Genomic DNA, 21,183 nt, shown 5'->3' with positions numbered 1-21,183 from the left:
CACCATCACTGTTTCAACTATCTCATCCTGTAATTGCCAAGAGGTACCGGCAAACTGTCAAAACAGCAGAAATAGAAAGTAGAAAGGCATACAGACAACAAACTTCAACCAAACTTAGCCTTTGAGTAACCTAAGTGTTACTTCAGTAGTTCTTTCCAGGATAAAATTTCTTATAAGTCCACATTCTTTACATGCCTTTAACCTGTGTCAAGCTAACAAAATCAATTATGGTTTTCAGCATAAGATTTATTGGTGGCACCAAATAGGAGAACACATGTCTATTTTTTAAATTTAATGTTAGCAAGAAACAAGTCTTTTAAATTAACGTAATATAAAAGTTCTCAGGACAAGCTAAACTTCACTTTAGACTTATAGTAACACCAAAGCAATTTTAAGATTGTGAATAAGACAAACTGAAGCTAAGCATTACAAAGGGAATTCTTAAAAATCATAATTCATATTCTTAATTCATATTCATAAAAATCATAATTCAATTCTTAAGAAATTCTAAAGAGAAATGAACTAGTCTCACAAAACTTGAGAAGGAAATGGGTTCTGATTAATCAAAAGACTGAATGGATCCTGGGACATACATTCATCCTCTGAGGTCTACAGTGAGTAAAGTCCAGGAGCAGCTGCACAATAAGGACGTAGGTCTAAGAGTTAAATCAGGAGTATTTTATAATTAATTTAATCTTGATAGAGGAAAAGTTCAACTGTAATTTTTAAAGTAGAATTTCTTCTTGCCTTCCGTCTTTGGTTTTTAACCATAAAAATTTATTTAGGAAAACTAAAGTTATTTTAAAAAGAGGCATCTAGTTCTAGTACAATTTTGTATATTCATATACGAAAAAACCAGAAACCAATTGGTAGATCTATAATACACACACACACATATATATAAACATTTTATTTTAATAATACTTTATCACTTCAATTTACATCATTCCATTATGAAAATGTTTAATTGAAGAGAGGATATTTCTTCAAAACTCTAAATAAGCAGAGCTTTATCAATTAAACTTACAGCATTACAGCCTTTAGAAATACATAATTCTTCATTTTACAGTAATACTTCCCCTTTAAAAATTCGTCATGGTTTGTCACAGATTTAAAGTACAAGGCACCTAATGCTATGAAAGGATAATACAGTATATGCAGTGTAAATGAAACAGATCTGTCAAACGTTGATTCTTTTTAAAGTCCTACCAAATTTGTATGAACATATCTGTTGCATAAATTAAACATTTTTTGTTTTGTTAATTTGTAATATTCTACAAAACTCAAAAATATAATTCGTACCTATTATAGGCAGCTTATTTGAGCATTTTACCTGTAAGAAACACTGATCTATATACTTAAAGTGATTTCTGAAAACATTTTCCTAATATAGTCCAGCATTTAACAAATAATATGTGAAAATAAAGTCTCCAGAACATTAAAATTTTATCCTTTGATTAGTTCAAATTATTTTATCAGCTGAATTCCTTGAGATGTATAAGGCAGGTTGGTCCTTTAGATGGACTGTAGACTGAAACTTCCTATAACTGTAGTGGTACGTACACAGCTACATAGCAAAGTACTTCATTATGAAAATGAAGACAAAAGATATGAGGAAAATATGTTTTAGAGTTCCAAAGAACTGAAACTGTTATTTTTCAGACTAGGCACTGAAACATTTTTCTACAAAAACTTGCCAGAGATTGTCTCTTCGCTGTATACTATTCCATCACCAAGCTAAAAATAAAAATAAACACATAATCATCATTAGATTACAACTGTCAGCTTTAATTTTCTAATTTATATTTTAAAAAGCAAATTATCTTAACATTGAAATATATATCAAATACAGTCTATATACTTAATAACTGGATACTAGAACTTGAGGTGAGTACTAAGAACTGATGTTATGTGAGTTCTACATGTTCACTGACATCTAATGCTATTTTAAAATCACAAAATAACAGTTTTACTCATAATACATCATACCATTATCCCTGTGGAGACAAAGACTCCTCTAACCCGGCCTATCTTATTCTACTCTATAGTAGTCTATCTTCTTTAGTCTTCACTACCTTCTCTTTATCCCACTCTCACTTCCAAAAATTTCTGGGTGAGAGTGGGTATGAACGTGAGTATGAAAATGATACACAGCATACCAGGGAGGGAAAATGCATAAATTAAAGCATTCAAAAGATTGAAAAAGGGACTTCCCTGATGGTTCAGTGGTTAAGAATCCACCTTCCAATGCAGTGGATGCAGGTTCAATTCCTGGTCAAGGAACTAAGATCCCACATGCTGTGGGGCAACTAAGGGTGTGCCCTGCAACTAGAGAGCCTGTGCACTCGAGAGCCCATGTGCCGCATCTAGGGAGAAGCACACCTGCCTCAGCGAAAGATCCCAGGTGTAGCAACTAAGACCCAACACAGTGAAATAAGTAAATAAATAACATATTTTCTAAAAAAAGATTTAAATACCTATTTGCCTTTTTAAAAAATTTAAATATGGCAAAATACATATTTAGTTCTACTGTCTCCAAAACCTCAGGAAAAAGACAATAAAGGGATTTTCTTTTAAAGGTTTAAACCACATGGACAAAGAACAGAGACAAGACTATAGCAGCTAATTCTTAGTTAGCAATGAAGAAATGCAACCAGGTATCTCTGTAGGGAGAGGTAAAGAAACAACTAAAAATGCATGCTAAGTCGCTGCAGTCATGTCTGACTTTGTGCGACCCCATGGACAACAGCCCACCAGGCTCCTCTGTCCATGGGATTCTCCAGGCAAGAATATTGGAGTGGGTTGCCATTGCCTTCTCCAATCTGAGGTCCCTGTTCAGCCTGCTCAGCATCAACTAAAAATGTACAACTAAAAAACAAAAAAAAAATGTACAACTAAAAATGTATTAAAATTGGTACAAAGTTTATAGAAAAAGGCAATTAGATACTCAGATGCCCTCCCCTCACTTTTCACAGCTAGTCAAGTGCCTCTTCTCTATCCTAGGAGAAGATCTGAGGTTAATCCTCTAAAAGGGGTAGGAAGAAAGGGTCTTAGACTGGTTAAATGCCAGGCACAATCCTACACGGTTCAGGAAAAATAACATTGATATGGTCATAACTTGGTAAACACTGATAACATATCTATCCAAACCACACGGTAACTATCCTGGATGATGAGGAGGAAGGAAGGCAGGCAAGTGGAGTGGGAGCAGAGGAGGGGGAAGCTGAAAGTAACCTATCTTATACTGCCATAGTGGGAAAATCAACTGAAGATGCCTGAAACTGAGAAAGCAAGAAGCAGAAGTGTAAGCATGGTACTTAGATGGAGAGGAAAATACAGAAAGAATCAATGAGGAGTTTAAAGGGACTCCTCGGGGTGGGGAAAAAAATGAGAGCAGTATAGGCAGGGCAGGAGACAGCTGTACTGAACAAGAAGTTCTGTAGAACTCTTAACTCTTCACACTATTGCATGTACAGCCATCCTAAGAGTAAAATCTAGAATAAAAAGTGATCAATCAGGGGTTCCCTGGTGGTCCAGTGGTTAGGAATCCGCCTGCCAATGCAGGGGACACAGGTTTGATCCCTGGTCTTGGAAGATCCCACACGCCATAGAACAACTAAGCCCATGTGTCACAACTACGAAAGCTGCAGGCCCGAGAGTCTGTGCTCCATAACAAAAGAAGCCACCACAACAAGAAGCCCATGCATCGCAACCAGAGAGTAGCCCCCACTTGCGGCAACTAGAGAAAGCCCACACATTGTAGTGAAGACACAGCAGCCAAAACACAACAAAACTCTGTCATGTAAGAAATATAAAAGATACTATTTCTTAAAATTAAAAAAAAAAAATGTTCTCGAAACATTGTTAAGTGAAAAAGCACAGTCAGGGAATCAGGATATGTTGGATGTATCATGCCAGCTATGGTAAACACACACATGCATAAAGAAAGGACTGGATATGCTTGGGAATCACTTATTTGGGTCAGGTACCATATTTCATGTGTTTTAAACTTACCAAGTATTTAATACTTCTAATAACTTTGTGAGGAAGGTTCTTCTGCAACCCCACTTCACAGAGAAGAAAACTGAGGCACAATGAGGTTATGAACCTTGCATAAGGTCACACAGCTAGTACACACAAAGGCTGGAATTGGATCCCAGGCAGTTTGACTCTTAGAGCCTCTAAGCTGTATCAACTCTCAAAGAAATTAATTCTAGGAAATTGATTCTGTATTTGAGCAATACAAGAATAAGGACCTGGGCTTCCCTAGTGGTTCAGTGGTAAAGAATCTGCCTGTCAATGCAGGGGACACGAGTTCAACTGCTGATCTGGGAAGATCCCACAAGCTGTGGAGCAACTGAACTTGCGTGCCACAACTATTGAGACTGTGCTCGAGAGCTCAGGCGCTGCAACTACTGAGCTCAGATGCTACAACTACTGAAGCCTGTGTGCTCTAGAGCCTATTCTGCAACAAGAGAAGCCACCGTGATGAGAAGCTTGCGCACTGCAACCAAGTAGTCCCCGTTCACAACTAAAGAAAAGCCTGCACAGCAAACGAAGACCCAGCACAGCCAAAAATAAAAATAAATACAGTTTTTAAAAGAATAAGAATCTTATTCAGTGCTAATGTCCACTAACATACAAACCTGGACTATAGCTAACTAGCTCCATCCTCCTGAGAAACACCATGCATAGGAATGAGACTCTCACACTGTTCACTGTCTTCTGGAACCCTTAAAAAAAAAAAAAAAAGAAAAAAAGACAATAGTTAGGAAAGCTTTACACCTGAAAGGAACTTTTACAAATGATCTATTCCACTGGCTAATGCTTGAGGTCAGACCCAAGACTACAGCAAGACTGTCCCAAGTTCTTTACAGAATGTAAGTTCTTTCCATTCTGTAATATAATGTTTTAGAGAATATAAAACGCTTTCTCTCTTAAAAAAAAAAAAAAAGAAAATGAGGCAATGTTACCATATTTTATTATGAATTTTGTTCACATCAATAAATGTTTTCTACATTTAAATTTGTTACAGCAAAACTGTAAGCACTTTGATTTCACCTGTGAATTAAAACATTTTTTTTTAAAAACAGCAGTTTTGAAGAAATTATCCTATCACCCATAGATCTGAACAAATTCTTTTAACTAGCATTGTATATATAATATTATAATCTTTTAAAAATTCTTCACAGAATCTCTAAAAGCTAGGTCAGCATGGTATGATTCCCAACTTACTTAGCAAACATTTTGAAAAATTTATATCGGAACTTAACCTACTTCTGAATTCGATGTTTTCTGCATATAAAGGCAAAAATTCTTCTGATTCCCACCATCACAGGATCCCAATTATTGTAATGGCACAGGAGAGTTGCAATAAAAAATGAAAAAAATACAGGGATAGCGCCTGCAAAAAATAACCAAGAAAACTGCACCTAAAAATAAGAGATAGGAAAAAAGAAAAAAAACCCACAATTATCATTAAGACAATTTTCCCTTAAACACAACTTTTCTATTTGTGATAACTTGGACAAATAAATTAAAACACCAAGAAAATAATACTAAGCACTGACAATATATTAAGAATGTTATTATTAAATATAAGGATTTACTTAGACTAATCACTTGCTTCAATTACCAACATAAATACCTCTTACTTAGAAAATATCCTAAAGGAAAGACAGGAAAGCATGCTTTTCAGTTATTAGGCAGAGTACATCAGAAACAGAATTACAAATTTTTAAGCATCTGCCTTACATATCACACTGCCCATTTGTTCTTTACTGACTATTCTCAAGTTGATTCTTCCTCTCTAGTTTCTGAAGTCATTTTTTAAAAAACTCCCATCTATAAAAAACTAAGTTATGCTATAGCTGTGATGCTGTGTTATGGTATGGGTCTTTTCTTATGACAGTACTGAAAACAGGTGAAACTCTTAAGTGAAACTTTGGCAAACAATTTACAGATGAAATATAGCTTGAAAAGAAAAAGATTCCAAAGGAAATCATGACTAAATAAAATAAAGACTACAAAGAGCAATACTTTTACTAGGAAATGTGAGCCAAAGGAGACAGGCAAAGCCTCAGTGGTGAGGAGCTCTCAGATTGCTAATCTTAACCCTCCAAACCATCATTTTACCTGGGTCATCAAGAAAATTAAAAATAATGAGATCCCATAAAGTTATTTAAAAAAAATTATTTCCTTTACCACCTAGATTCAACTTAGGATCAAAAACAATTGCCAAAAAAAGCCTACACTGATTAATTATTGAGACTCAGCTGCAACACACTGGTAGTTTGCTTTCAAATGACAAAAACAGTAACTCCTATCTTTAAAATAGGAAAAAAAAAAACTGCTTACCCTATCTAAGTATTAAAGAAATGAGCTTTAGAATCAAAGGCAAGACTCTCTCTTGTGGGAAACATATACTATTTCATTTCATATTAGCTTTAGTCAGAGTAAAGGAGTTTTGTGAAAATAATTATTTATTTACGAAGGACTCATAATGCATAACACAAGGAAAGTTAGTTAGGTCGCTCAGTCGTATCCGACTCTTTGCGACCCCGTGGACTGTAGCCCACCAGGTTCCTCCATCCATGGGATTCTCCAGGCAAGAATACTGGAGTGGGTTGCCATTTCCTTCTCCAGGGGATCTTCCCGACCCAGGAATCGAATCTGGGTCTCCCGCATTGCAGGCAGATGCTTTAACCTCTGAGCCACCAGGAAAACCCAAGGAAAACCACTGACAAATTTCAGCATGCACATTCCTCTCATATGGTACATACACACAGGCTGAGTCAGCCTAAGAATACCCAGCAGTCAGTACTAAAAACCCTTTACACTGTTATCAAACTATTGGTATAACATATTCTTGGAATATTTGCAGGATATTTAATAATCTAGAAAAACCATGATTAATTTAAATGACCCAAGAACAGAAAAAGTACAGCATAAAAAAACTTATGACTAATGAGAGTTAAAAACGCAAATATAGATGACAGAATGATATCATGACTATTCAACTAAAAAAATCCTACTGAAAAAAACCAAACTTCATAAAGGTAGATAAAACTCTAGATGACTTTTACAGGCAAAGTTCACTTTTAACAATGCAGTTATTTTTGTGTTGCCAAATAATAAAAAACTTCTAATTTGATTTCCAGCAAGCTATGAGGACAAATTTTTTTTAAAAAAATGAAGACATTTATCAAATGAAAACTGCCCAAGTAAACAAAAAAAAGTCTAATTTCTGAATATATATGAATATAAGTCTGAATGCAATCAAGGATGCTTCCTATTATACCAAATATCAATAAGTTAAAAAAAATATGTATCTTAAGCACAATAAATAAAGTTAATGAATGCAAAAATTTCAGAAACTATTGATATATATAAATACGCTTGACTATTAGAATTTAAAAAACCTAAGAAAGTAAGTTACTCCCACCATGTTTCTATTGCAGCTCTGGGACACACCCTGCTACTTTTTCCAGAATGTATCTTCTGCCCTCAATTCCCACCAAAGGCCCAGCCTACTCATTTAACTAAATGCCTGATGTGCAATCAAGAAATGACTGTCGGTGTGTTATTCTAATCAATTATATATACATGTATTTTCCCTTCTGTTTTGCCTCCATCTTAAAGTATTTGAACAAATTACAGTATCATTTACTAAAATTAAATTAGCTATTACAGGTCTTCTTAAAAAATTCAAAAATAAAATTAACCTTCAATTTTAATTTTTCAAATCTGCAAAAAAACTGATTTTTCAAAATATCAGTATAGTAAAGTACATTTACACAGCAGCTACCAAAATCCTCTGATAAGTATCATTTCCCTAGTTTCACTAATTTTAGTTGATATTCAAGATTATGACCTGAAGATGTGGAAAGGCCTGGATATGATGTATGATTTTAGTGTTATATATATTTTATAATATGCACACTTTGAAAATCATGGTATATGTAGAATAATTAATTCTCAATTACAGAGATTTCCACAGCAAATAAATAATCTACTGAATCAGAAAACAAAATTAAATAACAAAGAATTGTTTTTTAAATAAAAAACTAAATGCGACTAAAGTACAAAGATGACCATTTCTTTGGTACTTTTTATATCTCTGTGTAGTAAAACAGCTTGGAAGAGAAGGCACCAAGTATTATTCATGGTCATCTTTATAATTTAGTCACATCCCTTAACTTTCATTATTAGCTCTGATTTAATAATATACTTAAAATATCTAATAAATAGTTTACCTTACCTTTTGCATACACATGTCAGCTATTATGGATAGAGGTATTGTAAGGCTTAGTGCAAGTGTGCCTATTAATGATGAGGTAAGAAAGCAGCCCCTAAAAAAATAAAAGAAAGAAAGAAAATATACATTTCCATACCAAAACCACAAAAGAACCAACGAAAAACAATGATCAAAAATTATCTATCCTAGGGGGACTTCCCTGATGGTCCAGTGTAAGACTTCACCTTCCAATGCAAGCGGTGCAGATTTGATTTCTGGTTGGGGAGCTAAAATCCCATATGTCTTGTGGCCAAAACTCCAAAACATAAAACAGAAGCAATATTGTAACAAATCCAATAAAGATTTTAAAAATGGTTCACAACCAAAAAGTCTTAAAAAATAAAAATTATCCTACCATATAGGCAAGAGAGATCAGGATAAAAGCTTAGGATGGACTAACATAATAAAAAATAAAGTTACTAGGATAATTCTTAAAATTCATCTTCAAATATTAAAAATCCAATATATAAATATACAAATTTCAAAAGATGTTATACCATTTTCTAAATCTGCTTACAGAAAATATTCAACTTTGGATGTATAACATATTTTGTTAACATTTTTTATAAAACTGTCAGAAAAATTCTTAGTTTCATGATAATGACACTTAGATAACGAAAGAAACAGCTATAATAAAAGTTCAGGACAATAACTTATAACACAGTAAGAAAGTGATAACCAACAGGTGAGTCTGTCATTAAAGCAAAAATATCTTGTCCTTATTAAAAATTAAGTAGTCTTTAGATGTTTGTTGCTCTTTTGGTTTGGCTTAGTATCAGAAAAAAAGAACTGAGTATTTTTTAAGGATATTTCCTTGCTGTTTTTCACTTTTCTAGTAATTGATATAACCAAAACATAAGCTCTTCATTTTATTCTCACATTGAGTTATCAATGTTAGTATCAAAGTCTGACATATCAACTGCATATAATTTTATATAACTGAATAAAAAAATGAAAAAAAGCACTGTATTGAATATTGAATGTATAAAAATTAACTATAAAGCCATAATATATATAGTTAGGACTGTAGAACTATGGAAACTATAGGTAAGTAAATTCTAGCTGTTAGGGTGAAAAATATTGTCCTGAAATAAAGGAGGCTGACTCTTGATAAAGTGTGTCACTTTAAGTGTTCAACAGAGGCTGGACAATTAGTTCTTATTGATGTGTAAACAGAATTCAAGGGAGAGCCCACAATTCATAAGTTTCTCTGTGAAAAGAGTATTTGGGGATCAAATATTGGGTTTAAAAAATTATTACTGATCTTTTCTTTTTTTTGGCTGCACAACTTACAGCACCTTAGTTCCCTGACCAGAACCAAGGCCTGGACTGGCAGTGAAAGCACTGAGTTCTAACCACTGTATCCCCAGGGAAGTCCCTGAGGGTTTGTTTTTTTTAAATTATTTATTTATTTGGTTGTGTCAGGTCTTAGCTGCGGCATGTGGAATCTTTCTTTGTGGCTCGAAGGCTCTTTGTTGCGGCATGTGGGCTGCTCTTTAGAGGTGGCATGTGAGGTTAGTTGCCCCACAACATTTGGGATCTTAGTTCCCTGACCAGGGACCCTAAACCCGCACTGCCTGCATTGGAAGGTAGATTCTTAGCTGTTGGACCACCAGGGAAGTCCTGAGTTTTTAAAATACATTTGTTCTTAGAGATTCATAGTGCAAAACAATATCAGATCGAGTCTGAGATGAAGTATTAAAAAACCCATTTGACTTATAGCAGGTTTCCCAATTAGCTGATGGCTGAATTCATTTGATCTATTATCCATTCGGTACACTTCAGGAAATGCTGAGATCAAGGACTAGGTGGATAACCTCACATCTACACTAGCAGTACAGTATATGGAGTTAATGGTGCACTTGAAAAAAATTTTTTAAATAAACAATGAGTGACAAGTACACATCTCTAATTTCCAAAAAAATTTACAACTGCACTTTTAAATCTTTAGTATGCTACTCAGTACATGATTATATATGCTAAAGTTAGTTGTCTATTTATAGTTAACATATGATAATCTTGCCTTCCTAAAAAGAAAGAAATCATCATACATGTAGATTATGACTTGTAATTTAATCATTTTTAAGATATAAAATGATATAAAACATATAGATATGCTTCTTATAATTGTTTTGAGTTACAATAACACCTAGAATTTAAGGGACATGAAATTTGTTCCATTACAGATTAACTTACTGCTACTGAGTTGTTACTAAAAGTACTCTTAAGTGCTTGAGTTTAGAAGTATATCTGAAAAATAAAACTTTTTTGAAGTCCTGAAAAATCCAGCCCAAATAGCTTTGATCATAATATATGACTTTGAGTGTCCAGTTTTTTCAACAACAAAGATTCATATACACACTTGGGAACATAAACTGTGTTCCTTCTGTGGAGAATATTTTGTAACTCTCTATCAGAATCAGAAGTCCATGTGTTTGATTCAGTTTTTTCAGTATTTATCCTATAGAATAATTACATGCATATGCAAAAACATATATAAGGATGCTTAAAACCATATTACTTTCAAAGCAAAAGACTACAAACAAAAACGTCGCTCAAGAAGGAACTGGTAAAACACATTATGTTCTATGCATTATGTTACATAATGGATTGGAGCATAACAGATTAGAATACTACACAGGCTTTAAAAAACGAATCTAGTGGCTGATATTTAAGGATTTACAAGACAACAATTTGTGGGAACGAAGAAAAGTATAGAATGATACCCATAGTTTGCATGTTAAAAATAAAACAAATTGGAGGGGGAAGGATCAAGAGACTGATACACACTTCTGTATGTACAGATAATTCTGTATTGTAGAAGGCTAAGAAATTAACAGTGGTTGCCTTTGAGAAAGAGAAATGGAAATTTGGGGTAGAAGGGAAAGATTATCTTTTCATTATAATCCATTTTTTACATTTTAAAAAATTTATTACTCTCTTGAATTTTAAAAAAGTTAAATATAAAAAAGAATACTTCATAGATGCCCATCAGCAGACGAATGGATAAGGAAGCTGTGGTACATATACACCATGGAATATTACTCAGCCATTAAAAAGAATTCATTTGAATCAGTTCTAATGAGATAGATGAAACTGGAGCCCATTATACAGAGTGAAGTAAGCCAGAAAGATAAAGACCAATACAGTACACTAACGCATATGTGTGGATTTAGAAAGACGGTAACAATAACCCTATGTGCAAAACAGAAAAAGAGACACAGATATACAGAACAGACTTTTGGACTATGTGGGAGAAGGCGAGGGTGGGATGTTTTGAGAGAACAGCATCGAAACATGTATATCATCAAGGGTGAAACAGATCACCAGCCCAGGTTGGATGCATGAGACAAGTGCTCGGGGCTGGTGCACTGGGAAGACCCAGAGAGATGGGGCGGGGAGGGAGGTGGGAGGGGGGATTGGGATGGGGAATACATGTAAATCCATGGCTGATTCATGTTTTCAATGTACGGCAAAAACCACTACAATACTGTAAACTAATTAGCCTCCAACCAATAAAAATAAATGGAACAAAAAAAGAATACTTCAAAACATGTTATTTTATTATTTAAGAGTAAAATTTTCCAAGTGTGCAAACTTAGAATGCTGACATAAGAGAGCTTACATATGTAACTGCTGCTGCTGCTGCTAAGTCACTTCAGTCGTGTCCGACTCTGTGCGACCCCATAGATGGCAGCCCACCAGGCTCCCTCATCCCTGGGATTCTCCAGGCAAGAACACTGGAGTGGGTTGCCATTTCCTTCTCCAATGCATGAAAGTGAAGTTGCTCAGTCATGTCTGACTCTTAGAGTCTTAGCGACCCCATGGACTGCAGCCTACCAGGCTCCTCTGTCCACGGGATTTTCCAGGCAAGCGACTGGAGTGGGGTGCCATTGCCTTCTCCATACATATGTCACAACTCGTATTTATTCATTCTCAAAGCCTACATTAAAATCTGCTGGCATAATGAACTCTATTCTATATATTTATTAAAATAAAGCTCTCAATAAGGAATGAGTATTTTAATATTTGAAAGTGGCATTGTCCATGTTTACTATAAGTCTTAATGTAATGTGAACCATATAATAAACCTTTCTCTAGTCTAATATCCAAAATTTTTTTAAATTATTTCTTTCAAATATGTAAGAACTCTTTGCTTTGAAATTTTCTAATTTAAACTAAACTTAGTACAGAATATAAACTTCTATTAAAATACAGCGAGTGCGTAATCATTTAAAGCATAGGGTTCACTGAGTTGAACCCTCTCAAACAGCCATCAAAAATGGTTGAAGATCAACAATTCCTTATGGCTCAACCAAGTAAACTCAAAACATCACCAGTAAGTAGTTTCATCAGCCCAGAACCAAGAGTGGAAAGAGACAAGAGAAATGATCTAACAAAAGTGATAGGATAAAAGAACAAGACATATGATACATATTAACACATTAAAAAAGCAAGTCCTTCTGGTTAAAAAAAAATAATGAGTACCTAAAATAATTTGAACAAATGAGGAAATAGATTTTGATACCAAAGGGTTTTAGATCAACAAAGGAATTTAAGATAATTACATACATTGTGTGTGTGTGTGTGTGTTACTCAGCCTAACAACCTCACGCTCAGTCTGGGCAATCCCACGGACTGTATCCTGCCAGGCTCCTTTGTCTCTAGAATTCTCCAGGCAAGAATACTGGACTGGGTAGCCACTCGCTTCTCCAGGGGATCCTCCTGACCCTGGAATTGAACTTGGGTCTCCTGCACTGCAGACAGATTCTTTATTGTCTGAGCTATCAGGAAAACTCAATTACATGAATTACTACAACATAAACTAAACCTTTAAGTACTACATAAAAGGGAGTGAGAGTGGAGGACATCAAGGAAAGAGATACTTCCTTAACTGGAGAAGGGAGAGAAGTGCAGGCAGAGCACTAAGCAGGACTTCATGGAAAAGGCTGTTTTTGTTGCAGTCTTTTGCAAGGGAAAACCAATCAGTAGTTTTAAATGGTATGTAATAAAATTCATTCAGGAGGTTAAGTACAATTTGTGTTTCTAAGTTTCTATTAGATGGAAATAGAACTAAGTGTTAAGCTCCATATTTGAAGGTTTTCTTAAACACTATATATGATATTGTCTTCAAACTATTTTAAGATTATTATCACATATCAACATAGTTGATATTACATCAAAGTATGTTAAAATCTCAAATTAATCAAACCCTAAAGCTTAGGGTTTATATATCTGCCTCACTCATATGAAAAGTCCTGAGAATAAACAAAACAAAAGTCTGAACAATCAGACATTCCAAAGATGCCTGAATAAGCAAAGTTCCCAGATTCTCACTTAGAACTCACGTAGCATACCTGGAACACACATCTCCTAAGTGTGAGTGTCCATTAGAAAATGATGCCTTTAATCTGCATAACACTCTACTTTATAAAGCAGTTCTATAAATATAGGTCATTCATATTCATCTAATCATTCAACAAAGGTTTATGAACTATATGCAAGCCACTACTCTATGCAATGGGAACACATAAATTAAAAAAAAAAGAAGTTCCTGCTCTAACGGAGTTACTGTGTTAAGTTGTAAGTGTATAAGGTGAGAAAGTGCATAGGAAGGGCCATCAGAAGACAGAAAATAGAAATGCTTAAACTAGCCAAAAGTCAATAAATTCATAACTAATAAATCACGGGGTAATAAACAGTACATACCACAACCACAGGAACTCTGAGAGCACTGTTCCAATAAGGCCATTAATGACAATGCACATTAACACTACTTTATTGGGGAACTCAAAGTCCTCAAATCCAGTATAATGTAGTAAAAAGAAACCTGGCCATAAGAGCAGCAGATTAAAGAGACCTACAAAACCTAAACACATATAAAAGAGACAAAAGTTAGTAACTGTGATTTACTTCAATCTTTCAAAATTGCAGCTCTACAATCAGAAAACATTAGGTTTCCCATAATGAGCTTCATTAGGTTTCCTTAACTGAAAGTTCTATTACTTTTGTTTTTAAGTTAAGTCCTGCAGAGAGATGAACACAAGCAAAAACTTTATCAAGTGACTGGGAATCACGGAGTCTTCAAGGTTCAACTATCCCTACTGCATAGAACAACTACTGAAGAAAAAACATTTACAGTGATTCAAAAAGATTGGCTGTCAACCTTAGATTATGATAATATAGTGTCCTGGAACTTAGAAGGAGTAACTTGTGCATATGTGTGTGCACATGTGTTCAGCATAAATTATTATGAGGAACTGCATACACTGTTTACTTTCTGATTCAATCTCTATTTATGTTTAAAGCACCCATGCTATGCTAGGGGTAATGGAGGAAGGTTCCAAAAAAAGATATAATTCTTGTTTCCTGCCTTCCTAGAGCTCATAAGCTGGTCTGTGAGATTACATACACACACAAATAGCTATGTAAGCATGAACTAAGCATGGACTGTGTGTAAAGGAAGGGTATACCATTTAGTGGTTAAATGCATGCTCTGCAGTCTGACTGCCCTGGGATCCAGTCCCACTCTACCATTCACTCCTACTGTAATCTTTAGGCAACATGCTAACCTCTTGCAAACCTCGGATTTCCAATCTACAAGTATAAAATAATATTTAATTAGGTTACTAGGAAGATTAGATAAAAATATAACACAATACATGGCATGAGTAAACAGTCAACAAATGCTAACTATTATTTTAAATATAGAAATGTGAGTTTATATATGACTACACACATGGAAATGTAAAGACACAAATGTTATAATTTTATAGTAGTCTTTATTGGACTTTCTATACAATTTAACATCACAATTTCACTGTGAGATCCAAAGGTAATTATAGAGCTTTCCTAAAAGAAAATTAAATTACAGTAGATATATATTTTATATATTTGCTGTTAAATAATAAACTTGTATTTAGGATGCCTAGTTAAATTGTAATAGGGCTGGAACACCCACTCTATCTGTCACTAAGACTTACAGTACCTGCCTTCTCTGAAGGACTGTCTTGGAGAGCAAGTGACCAAGTCTGTCTTTCCCCAAAAGATCCCACCCTCTCCCCACTCTACACCCTCTGCAACCAAACCCTAATGGCTCTAGGCTAGGACAATTCTGAGGACTGCCTCTGCTCCCCTATGCTCCCTGCCCAGGGACCTATGACAAGCTGGCCAAGCCTCAGCTGCACCAGAGATCACATGGTTCTTGCCCCCTCTCTGGTCTGCTTCATTCTCTCCCTTGTCAGTCTTTCCTGCAGAGCATCCCTTCCATGAATCTCCCACACCAAATTACTGTCTCATATCCTGCTTCTAGGAAAACCGACTTAAGATACCTAGTGATAAAAATAAACAAAACACACACAAAAGGCTTGTATAACATTAAAAAATCGTTGTAGTTAAAACACCAAACTTTGGGGTAAAGCGTCTGCCTGCGATGCAGGAGACCTGAGTTCGATTCCCGGGTCAAGAAGATCCCCTGGAGGAGGAAATGGCAACCCACTGCAGTATTCTTGCCTGGAGAATCCCATGGATGGAGGAGCCTTGTAGGCTACAGTCCACGGGGTCACAAAGAGTCAGACACAACTGAGCAACTTCACTCTCACTTTGGCATTATCAAGAAGCAGATTTCTTCTTGCTCCCTGAACTTGAAGCCTGTGAAATTCCACATGAAGTGACAACCTTTGGATCTAGAGATAAAAGGTCCAAATCACTTCACCAGTTCTGCAGAGTCTCATACGCCTCATATGCTTCTCCTCTTTCCTCAACTGAATGCTCCAGCACACTGGATCTACTCACTATTTCCTGCTCTGCTCTGCTCACACCGTGATGCCCAAAGAACTTTCCACATCCCAATTCTAACTACTTCTTCTCTAATTCTGTCTATTCTAAAGCCCAGGTCAAATTCATATCGCTTTACATATCATGGCGTATGTCTACACATACTCTCCAGTAAGAGTAAAGAAGCAATTGTTCTTCAAAGCTGCCAATCTTTAAAAAAAAAAAAAAAAAAAAAAAAAAAAAAAAAAAAAACCCTGCAAAATGTTAGCATTTCAATTCATTCCAGATGGACTTTTCTATGACTTCAAAATAAGATGTCATTAAAATTACCTTCATATTTAAGGTATACTTAGGAATTCTCTACTTGAAAGGACTTGAGTGATCACCCAGTCTGGTGAGTTTTCAAAGGTTTTATTTTTGTTAATCATTAGGTGCAGATATTCAAACTTTTAGTAGAAAAATCATCTCTACAAATTAATTTATAATGCTAAAAAACAACAAAGCAGAATTGCTTCAGTAGAAGCAGCAGAGCAGTCTGGGAACCAAACTCACACATGCAACTCCACTTCCTTCCAATCTTCCCAGGATCCTTCATAAATCAGCTACTAACCTAGTATAATCTTCTCATTTTCAGATGAGTATGAGATAAATGAAGTTACAACAGCTAGAGTCCAGGTCTCCTGGTTTCCTGTAAGCTGTACTTTGAATTCTCATCCCTAGGCTCCACTATCTATTGATGTTGGAACATATCATGTCAATGTACTCTTCTTTTGTAATCCTAGATATCGGACTTCTTTACTGAGCTCATTTCAGACAAATAAGAATTCATAAATTATATTAGGCATTTACCAAAATTAAGAATTGATGCCAGAAACTATAATTGGGTAATTTAAAAAATCTATGTCATAAAAGAGTCTGAGTCTTAAAGCACAACTGACCTACAGTTTTTAGTAAAAATCAGCTCATAGACAGAACTAGTATTAGACATCATTTTGGGGCAGTTTCCCCAATCCTATGCTTCTAACAATTCAAAAATGGCAAAATGTATAACACAATAGGTAAACCCTCACATGCTTATAACAGTATAACCAGTGATATCAATAAGGAAAATATCTGATTTACAGGTTAAAGATATTAATCTGAAAAAGGTACATTAGAAGAATTTCTTTTACCTCACATTGGGAGAGTGAACATTTCCTCCAGGTCCACAATTATGCAGAACCAAGATAAGAGAAAAACACTGAGAATGGACTTCATAATCTTTAAAGTCTAACAGTTTTAAAGAATTACATGGGGGAGAGGGAAGGGAGCCTTCCCTACTCCCTCCAAAAAACAAAAACAAAACCCTAAGTTAATCATCCAGAGTACATAGCCTCAACAAGTTAAACATATTCTTACCAAAGAACATTGGAATATCCAACTTATCTTCTCTGTCTACTTTTCTCTTAATCATAACAATATAAACAGCGTAGAGCATGGCTCCAACAAGAGACCAAATGGAACCTGTAAAAGTCAATATAATAAAGTATTTGTTAATGAACTCATTCAACACATAATTAAAATCTGGCACAGTCAAGTCCTATTTCAAGAAATAAGTGCTATTCAAATATGAAAAGATAAAGTATAACCCACCTTATCCATGTCCTCCAGGAATATAGGAAGGACTTTAAAGTATAAACCAACAAATACAAAATCATTCACCTTGATGATTTAACCAATCAGTTATACATGTTATAATACCAACACTTTGGTATTTAATTTTGAAGTGCATACTTCCTATCTTCCCCTACATAAACAATTTTGAAATCTGACATAGCCAACTTAACAATGTTTTCTCCCACTCTAGGCTATTTATATCGTTCTCCGCTCTGCCGTGTATCATTTTAATACACATTCTACCACCATCTTCAAGACTCTATTAAAGTCCCACACTGTCACCAAGCATCCTCCTTCTACTCCACTGAACTTCCATCCTGCTTGTCTTCTATTTTAGACAATTTAATACTACAGTTGAATGTAGTATGATTTTATTCTCTAGGGGTTTCATTTTGTCAATCATATATATCGATTAAAAGAAAAAACTTCTTGACAACTGCAAACACATAATTTATACTTTTTAATGTTCTAAAATATCTAACATAATGTACGACTAGCAGTTCCTTCCTGCATAATATTGATTCTCTTTAATATATTAACTCACTCTCAAAAACATTTAAGTAAGCCTTTAAAAACACCTATAATAAGGTGCTATTTGCCAAGTGACCACATTCAATACTTTAAATCAATTATCCAAAAGTTCAACGTTTCAATAAATCTATTTATTAATGCTATAAAGGAAAGTCTGTCAACAAAATCTCACACACAAAACACATACATTGTTTTAAACATACAGAGCTACTCTAGGTGAGAAAGAGCTAAGACAGTTCAAGAGACACAGCTCCCTGGGCACTATCCAGGAATAGTTTAGAAAGCATTATTCTATTCAGTGGACTTTAAATATCTAAAGAAAGTATACAGAAGGAAACCAAGGAAGCTGGATTCTTCTGCTAAATCTAAACAATGGATCAAAAACTAAGTGCTTACCATAGTAGTAATTGTTTCAGGTAAAAATCAGAAGTGAATGACAAAATTAGTGGCTGCAAGCATGATGGGCAGGATATATGTATAGTCCCCGTATCTCTAACAAAATGCTACTTACACAGGGAAAAACTAGGAACTACACTAGAGTAACCTGACAGACATCACTTTAAAATTAATGTCATTAGTAATAGAACAAATAAATATCATGAGCCTTCTTGATATGATGGATTTGTCACGATACAGTATCACTTCCATGGTATTCTTGTCAAAAATGCACAATATACGTTTAACTGTAAAGAAATACCAGAAAAATAAATTGAAGGACATTCTACAAAAAAAGGGGACAGTATTCTCCAAAAATATTAAAGCTATGAAAGACAAAAAATGACAGTGGGATAGTCACAGTTTAAAGAAAACCAAGGAGATATGATATCTAAATGCAACAAATGATCTCGGACCAGAAAAAGAACATTAGTGGGAAAAAAATGGTGAAATTTGAAAAGAACCTACAGACTAAATAAAAATGACTGTAATAGCTGTTAATTCCTGATTTTTAAACCTGTACTGTAGCTATGTATGTTATAAACAGTTAAGAGAATCTGAGTGAAGGTTATATGAGAGTTTTGTGTTCTATTTTTTAATTTTCTTACATTATTTCCAAAGGAAAAACTTTTTTAATAAAACCTTATTAGTGCCCACCCTGTGTGTATGTGTGTGCACATGTGTGCATATGCATGCAGTGTGTGTATGTGCACACGCACGATGATATGCACAGGTCTTTCTTGTATATTCTAACAGGAAGAATTCAGAGTCAGATACTTACCTATTGTGTTTCTTCCAGGAGATTTTTCAGATCCTGACAGATTTACCAGCACAACACCTCCAATGCTATGAGAAATAACAGTCATTACTGATGAGTAACATAATAAATTCCTTTAAAAGACTAATCATAAAGTTATTTACAAGTAATAAAGACTAATCTTAACTTTAGGTCAAGCCATCAAAGAATTCATGATTTAATTAATACTGAATAATATCCGCATACTATAAGTGCTGTAGTTGTATTAATTAATTTAATCCACATAAAATGACTGACATTACCTTATAAGGAAGGTATTATTATCATTACCATCCCCATTTTACACATGAGAAAACTAACGCACAAAAAAATGAAGTAACTTGACCAAAATCACATAGCTAGGATTGAAACGCAGGCAGTCTACTTCCAGAGTCTAGTGTTCCTAACTTGCTATGCTATCTTTTGCCTTTCAATTAGGAAAAAGTCAATTTGTCATCCCTCCTTCAATCTTTTTTTTAAAATGTACGTGTATTAAATCCATATAAACCTAGCAATAGTAATAACTCTTGCTATTATTATGGTTGTGTAGTCACTAAGTTGTGTCTGACCGTACAACCCCATGGCTTGCAGCCCACCAGGCTCCTCTGTCCATGGTATTTCCCAGGCAAGAATACTGGAGTGGGCTGCCGTTTCTTACTCTAGGGGATCTTCCTGACCCAGGGATCAAACCTGCATCTCCTGCATTGGCAGGCGGGTTCTTTATCACCAAGCCACCAGGTAAAATCAAAATTAATAATAAAATTATTCTTAAATATTTAAATAAATAATTCCATCATTTTAATGGATAAAATAAGACCAAATAAAGGAGGCAGAGAAATCAGAGGTTATTTCTTCATTCAACTGTTGCTTATTGAGCAATAGTTTGTGTTAAGCAATGAACAAGAGAGATGTGATTCCCGTCCTCATGGAGCCTTATATTGTCTTTCTTTTCTTTTTTTTCCAATTATTTTTATTAGTTGGAGGCTAATTACTTCACAACATTGCAGTGGGTTTTGTCATATATTGACATGAATCAGCCATGGAGTTACACGTATTACCCATCCCGATACCCCCTCCCACCTCCCTCTCCACCTGATTCCTCTGGGTCCTCCCAGTGCACCAGGCCCGAGCACTTGTCTCATGCATCCAACCTGGGCTGGTGATCTGTTTCACTATAGATAATATACATGCTGTTCTCTCGAAACATCCCACCCTCGCCTTCTCCCACAGAGTCCAAAAGTCTGTTCTGTACATCTGTGTCTCTTTTTCTCTTTTGCATATAGGGTTATCATTACCATCTTTCTAAATTCCATATATATGTGTTAGTATGCTGCAATGATCTTTATCTTTCTGGCTTACTTCACTCTGTATAATGGGCTCCAGTTTCATCCATCTCATTAGAACTGATTCAAATGAATTCTTTTTAACGGCTGAGTAATATTCCATGGTGTATATGTACCACAGCTTCCTTATCCATTCGTCTGCTGATAGGCATCTAGGTTGCTTCCATGTCCTGGCTATTATAAACAGTGCTGCGATGAACATTGGGGTGCACGTGTCTCTTTCAGATCTGGTTTCCTCAGTGTGTTTTCCCAGAAGTGGGATTGCTGGGTCATATGGCAGTTCTATTTCCAGTTTTTTAAGAAATCTCCACACTGTTTTCCATAGTGGCTGTACTAGTTTGCATTCCCAC

At 35.1% G+C, this 21,183-nt stretch overlaps 1 protein-coding gene across 1 annotated transcript in view; it reads right to left on the bottom strand.

Moving 5' to 3' along the window:
- Positions 1–895: 895 nt before the first annotated feature.
- Positions 896–21,183, bottom strand: part of SLC35F5 (solute carrier family 35 member F5) — a 38,874-nt gene continuing 18,586 nt past the window's right edge. The window contains exons 10-16 of the mRNA XM_065931411.1: positions 19,476–19,540; positions 17,471–17,575; positions 14,006–14,165; positions 8,261–8,351; positions 5,278–5,432; positions 4,647–4,733; positions 896–1,737 (exon numbers count right to left, since the gene is read on the bottom strand). Coding sequence (XP_065787483.1) covers positions 4,658–4,733; positions 5,278–5,432; positions 8,261–8,351; positions 14,006–14,165; positions 17,471–17,575; positions 19,476–19,540 — 652 coding nt within the window. The 3' untranslated portion in view covers positions 896–1,737; positions 4,647–4,657. The remainder of the gene's footprint in view (positions 1,738–4,646; positions 4,734–5,277; positions 5,433–8,260; positions 8,352–14,005; positions 14,166–17,470; positions 17,576–19,475; positions 19,541–21,183) is intronic.

Source organism: Muntiacus reevesi, chromosome 3 (assembly GCF_963930625.1).
Source record: "Muntiacus reevesi chromosome 3, mMunRee1.1, whole genome shotgun sequence".
Lineage (NCBI taxonomy): Eukaryota > Metazoa > Chordata > Mammalia > Artiodactyla > Cervidae > Muntiacus > Muntiacus reevesi.
Note: the sequence above shows the minus strand (reverse complement) of the source record. Positions and strands in the feature narration are given on the sequence as shown.